This window comes from Salvelinus fontinalis, chromosome 2 (assembly GCF_029448725.1).
Source record: "Salvelinus fontinalis isolate EN_2023a chromosome 2, ASM2944872v1, whole genome shotgun sequence".
Taxonomy (NCBI): domain Eukaryota; kingdom Metazoa; phylum Chordata; class Actinopteri; order Salmoniformes; family Salmonidae; genus Salvelinus; species Salvelinus fontinalis.
Genome location: NC_074666.1, coordinates 98,529,893 through 98,536,007, shown reverse-complemented (window position 1 = coordinate 98,536,007; position 6,115 = coordinate 98,529,893). Strand labels below are relative to the sequence as shown.

General features: G+C 52.0%; 1 protein-coding gene across 1 annotated transcript in view; it reads left to right on the top strand.

The window, feature by feature from the left end:
* Positions 1-429: 429 nt before the first annotated feature.
* The window catches only part of fam83ga (family with sequence similarity 83 member Ga), a 39,011-nt gene continuing 33,325 nt past the window's right edge, over positions 430-6,115 (top strand). Inside the window, exon 1 of the mRNA XM_055941437.1 lies at positions 430-1,291. Coding sequence (XP_055797412.1) covers positions 839-1,291 — 453 coding nt within the window. The 5' untranslated portion in view covers positions 430-838. The remainder of the gene's footprint in view (positions 1,292-6,115) is intronic.

Below are 6,115 nucleotides of genomic sequence, written 5' to 3'. Positions count from 1 at the left end.
GTCTGTACCTGTTCTGTACTATGTTATATGTTGGAGTGTCTTGAAGATGACACTAAGAATTTCTGTTTTATTTGTTTTATTATTTATTATTTATTATTAAAGGACTGGAGTTTCTGCCCATCCCTGATCTAAACCAAGGAATATTTTTGAATTCATTGTGATTGGCTGTAAAATCTTCTAGACTGGTGTGTGTGTTTTTAAGATGACATTACAGACTGCATAGTTGACATTTATTCTCACATGGGTTGGGTTAGTATCTTGTACAGTAGTGATTGACACTAAATCCATCTGTCATTTAAACTCTCATTCATATCAACTCATTACCCGACATAACTGCCTGGCGGGCTAAAGAGACACACGGGATAGGCCCTAATCCTGGCTTTCGTCCCGCGCGGGGCAGTTATGTCGGTAATGAATAAACGGGGGAATTCTTGATCACGTGATAGAGCGGGCGTGTGAGTTCTTGTCACACCTGTCCGTTGAAGCTGGTGACGGGTTGTGCTGTGCGTGGTGTGTGTCACTATGCGCTCCCCGGAGAGAGAGAGACGCGTGAGAAAGTGCATGGACAAACCGACCGGTAACGGGAACTAATAATGGGCATGGCGGGACCGGTCAGTTATCAGCAACATATAGTTGCTACAGGTTGGAGTCCCGTGAATCTGTCTGACTTTACCGAAGAGAACGAGAAGGGAAAAGTTACAAGCCTACCCGGGAACTTTTCATTCCAGAGAGAGATGGGAAATCTTTCTGATTATTGTGGAAAACTGTTGTCTATTTAACTAGTGCTCCGTTTTTTAAATTTATTTTTGTCGGTTACTGCTCCGGTGAGTCTCGAGGCATGGCGTTATCGCAGATCCAGTGTTTGGATGAGAATAACGTGAACTTCCGGACGCATGAATCCAAACCGGACTTTTTTTATTCCGAGGAGCAACGTCTAGCGCTCGAGACGCTCCTCCGAGATGGACGCGAGGCCTTTAATAAGTTCCTCCACGCGACCAGTCTCCGGGGTTTCCTGTCGGACCAGGAGGTGGACCAGTTGACCGGGGCAGTGGAAGTATACGACCCGGCATCAGAGCTCCGTCAGGGTGACTCAGACAGTGATGAACTTCCGCTGTCTCTCCAGTACTGGCCGGATCTGTCTGACTGCTCGCTCCCACGGCTGGATCTGGGATGGCCGGACTGCCCGGCCTACAGAGGAGGGACTCGCGTCACTGTGTACGCGCAACCGCCACTGGACGGCAACACGCACATCAAAGAGATGGTCAGGAAAACTATCGCGCAGGCGCAGAAGGTAAGGCGAGTTTATTAATAGAATTATTATGACGTTATATATCATATGAAACATGAATACTATGTATTTGTGTGTGTGTGTGTGTGTGTGTGTATAGGCTGCTCCCATTCTCCAGGGTCATAGTACAGAACAGTGTATTCCAGACAACGTAGATTAGAGATCCCAGATGACCTCACTGATATACTGCTGATGTAACAGTATAACTTTACGTCGTCCCCCCGCCCCGACACTGGCGCGAACCAGGGAACCTCTGCACACATCAACAACGGTTTCCCACGAAGCATCGTTACCCATCGCTCCACAAAGGCCGCGGCCCTTGCAGAGGGAAACCCTACTTCTAGGTTTCAGAGCAAGTGACGTAACTGATTGAAATGCTACTAACGCGTACCCGCTAACTAGCTAGCCATTTCACATCCGTTATACTGACTGCAAATCAATAGACTCTGTGGGTTCAACCAACTACACATGCTACGGGGGGGAACTTTCACTAGGTCGTGACCCCCCCATACATTATAACCTGCTACAGGGGGGGACTTTCACTAGGTCGTGACCCCCCCATACATTATAACCTGCTACGGGGGGGGAACTTTCACTAGGTCGTGACCCCCCCTTACATTATAACCTGCTACAGGGGGGGACTTTCACTAGGTCGTGACCCCCCATACATTATAACCTGCTACAGGGAGGGGCTTTCACTAGGTCGTGACCCCACCCCATACATTATAACCTGCTACGGGGGGGACTTTCACTAGGTCGTGACCCCCCCATACATTATAACCTGCTACAGGGGGGGACTTTCACTAGGTCGTGACCCCCCCCCATACATTATAACCTGCTACAGGGGGGGGACTTTCACTAGGTCGTGACCCCCCCATACATTATAACCTGCTACAGGGAGGGGCTTTCACTAGGTCGTGACCCCCCCATACATTATAACCTGCTACAGGGGGGGGGGGGACTTTCACTAGGTCGTGACCCCCCCATACATTATAACCTGCTACAGGAGGGGGGGACTTTCACTAGGTCGTGACCCCATATACATTATAACCTGCTACAGGGGGGGACTTTCACTAGGTCGTGACCCCCCCATACATTATAACCTGCTACAGGGGGGGACTTTCACTAGGTCGTGACCCCCCCATACATTATAACCTGCTACAGGGAGGGGCTTTCACTAGGTCGTGACCCCACCCCATACATTATAACCTGCTACGGGGGGGACTTTCACTAGGTCGTGACCCCCCCATACATTATAACCTGCTACAGGGGGGGACTTTCACTAGGTCGTGACCCCACCCCATACATTATAACCTGCTACAGGGGGGGGACTTTCACTAGGTCGTGACCCCCCCATACATTATAACCTGCTACAGGGAGGGGCTTTCACTAGGTCGTGACCCCCCCATACATTATAACCTGCTACAGGGGGGGGGGGGGACTTTCACTAGGTCGTGACCCCCCCATACATTATAACCTGCTACAGGAGGGGGGGACTTTCACTAGGTCGTGACCCCATATACATTATAACCTGCTACAGGGGGGGACTTTCACTAGGTCGTGACCCCCCCATACATTATAACCTGCTACAGGGGGGGACTTTCACTAGGTCGTGACCCCCCCATACATTATAACCTGCTACAGGGGGGGACTTTCACTAGGTCGTGACCCCCCCATACATTATAACCTGCTACAGGGGGGGACTTTCACTAGGTCGTGACCCCCCCATACATTATAACCTGCTACAGGGGGGGATTTTCACTAGGTCGTGACCCCCCCATACATTATAACCTGCTACAGGGGGGGACTTTCAGTAGGTCGTGACCCCCCCATACATTATAACCTGCTACAGGGGGGGACTTTCACTAGGTCGTGACCCCCCCATACATTATAACCTGCTACAGGGGGGACTTTCACTAGGTCGTGACCCCCCCATACATTATAACCTGCTACAGGGGGGGACTTTCACTAGGTCGTGACCCCCCCATACATTATAACCTGCTACAGGGAGGGGCTTTCACTAGGTCGTGACCCCCCCATACATTATAACCTGCTACAGGGGGGGACTTTCACTAGGTCGTGACCCCCCCATACATTATAACCTGCTACAGGGGGGGACTTTCACTAGGTCGTGACCCCCCCATACATTATAACCTGCTACAGGAGGGGGGGACTTTCACTAGGTCGTGACCCCATATACATTATAACCTGCTACAGGGGGGGACTTTCACTAGGTCGTGACCCCCCCATACATTATAACCTGCTACAGGGGGGGACTTTCACTAGGTCGTGACCCCCCCATACATTATAACCTGCTACAGGGGGGGACTTTCACTAGGTCGTGACCCCCCCATACATTATAACCTGCTACAGGGGGGGACTTTCACTAGGTCGTGACCCCCCCATACATTATAACCTGCTACAGGGGGGGATTTTCACTAGGTCGTGACCCCCCCATACATTATAACCTGCTACAGGGGGGGACTTTCAGTAGGTCGTGACCCCCCCATACATTATAACCTGCTACAGGGGGGGACTTTCACTAGGTCGTGACCCCCCCATACATTATAACCTGCTACAGGGGGGACTTTCACTAGGTCGTGACCCCCCCATACATTATAACCTGCTACAGGGAGGGGGGGGACTTTCACTAGGTCGTGACCCCCCCCATACATTATAACCTGCTACAGGGGGGACTTTCACTAGGTCGTGACCCCCCCATACATTATAACCTGCTACAGGGGGGGACTTTTACTAGGTCGTGACCCCCCCCATACATTATAACCTGCTACAGGGAGGGGGGACTTTCACTAGGTCGTGACCCCCCCATACATTATAACCTGCTACAGGGGGGGACTTTCACTAGGTCGTGACCCCCCCATACATTATAACCTGCTACAGGGGGGGCTTTCACTAGGTCGTGACCCCCCCATACATTATAACCTGCTACAGGGGGGGGGGGGGGGGGGGGCTTTCACTAGGTCGTGATCCCCCCATACATTATAACCTGCTACAGGGGGGGACTTTCACTAGGTCGTGACCCCCCCATACATTATAACCTGCTACAGGGGGGGACTTTCACTAGGTCGTGACCCCCCCATACATTATAACCTGCTACAGGGGGGGACTTTCACTAGGTCGTGACCCCCCCATACATTATAACCTGCTACAGGGGAGGACTTTCACTAGGTCGTGACCCCCCCATACATTATAACCTGCTACAGGGGGGATTTTCACTAGGTCGTGACCCCCCCATACATTATAACCTGCTACAGGGGGGGACTTTCAGTAGGTCGTGACCCCCCCATACATTATAACCTGCTACAGGGGGGGACTTTCACTAGGTCGTGACCCCCCCATACATTATAACCTGCTACAGGGGGGACTTTCACTAGGTCGTGACCCCCCCCATACATTATAACCTGCTACAGGGGGGACTTTCACTAGGTCGTGACCCCCCCATACATTATAACCTGCTACAGGGGGGGCTTTCACTAGGTCGTGACCCCCCCATACATTATAACCTGCTACAGAGGGGGACTTTTACTAGGTCGTGACCCCCCCCATACATTATAACCTGCTACAGGGAGGGGGGACTTTCACTAGGTCGTGACCCCCCCATACATTATAACCTGCTACAGGGGGGGACTTTCACTAGGTCGTGACCCCCCCATACATTATAACCTGCTACAGGGGGGGACTTTCACTAGGTTGTGACCCCCCCATACATTATAACCTGCTACAGGGGGGGACTTTCACTAAGTCGTGACCCCCCCATACATTATAACCTGCTACAGGGGGGGACTTTCACTAGGTCGTGACCCCCCCATACATTATAACCAGCTACAGGGGGGGCTTTCACTAGGTCGTGACCCCCCCATACATTATAACCTGCTACAGGGAGGGGGGACTTTCACTAGGTCGTGACCCCCCCATACATTATAACCTGCTACAGGGGGGGACTTTCACTAGGTCGTGACCCCCCCATACATTATAACCTGCTACAGGGGGGGACTTTCACTAGGTCGTGACCCCCCCATACATTATAACCTGCTACAGGGAGGGGACTTTCACTAGGTCGTGACCCCCCCATACATGATAACCTGCTACGGGGGGGGGGGACTTTCACTAGGTCGTGACCCCCCCATACATTATAACCTGCTACAGGGAGGGGCTTTCACTAGGTCGTGACCCCACCATACATTATAACCTGCTACAGGGGGGGACTTTCACTAGGTCGTGACCCCACCATACATTATAACCTGCTACAGGGGGGGACTTTCACTAGGTTGTGACCCCCCCATACATTATAACCTGCTACAGGGGAGGACTTTCACTAGGTCGTGACCCCCCCATACATTATAACCTGCTACAGGAGGGGGGGACTTTCACTAGGTCGTGACCCCATATACATTATAACCTGCTACAGGGGGGGACTTTCACTAGGTCGTGACCCCCCCATACATTATAACCTGCTACAGGGGGGGACTTTCACTAGGTCGTGACCCCCCCATACATTATAACCTGCTACAGGGGGGGACTTTCACTAGGTCGTGACCCCCCCATACATTATAACCTGCTACAGGGGGGGACTTTCACTAGGTCGTGACCCCCCCATACATTATAACCTGCTACAGGGAGGGATTTTCACTAGGTCGTGACCCCCCCATACATTATAACCTGCTACAGGGGGGGACTTTCAGTAGGTCGTGACCCCCCCATACATTATAACCTGCTACAGGGGGGGACTTTCACTAGGTCGTGACCCCCCCCATACATTATAACCTGCTACAGGGGGGACTTTCACTAGGTCGTGACCCCCCCCAT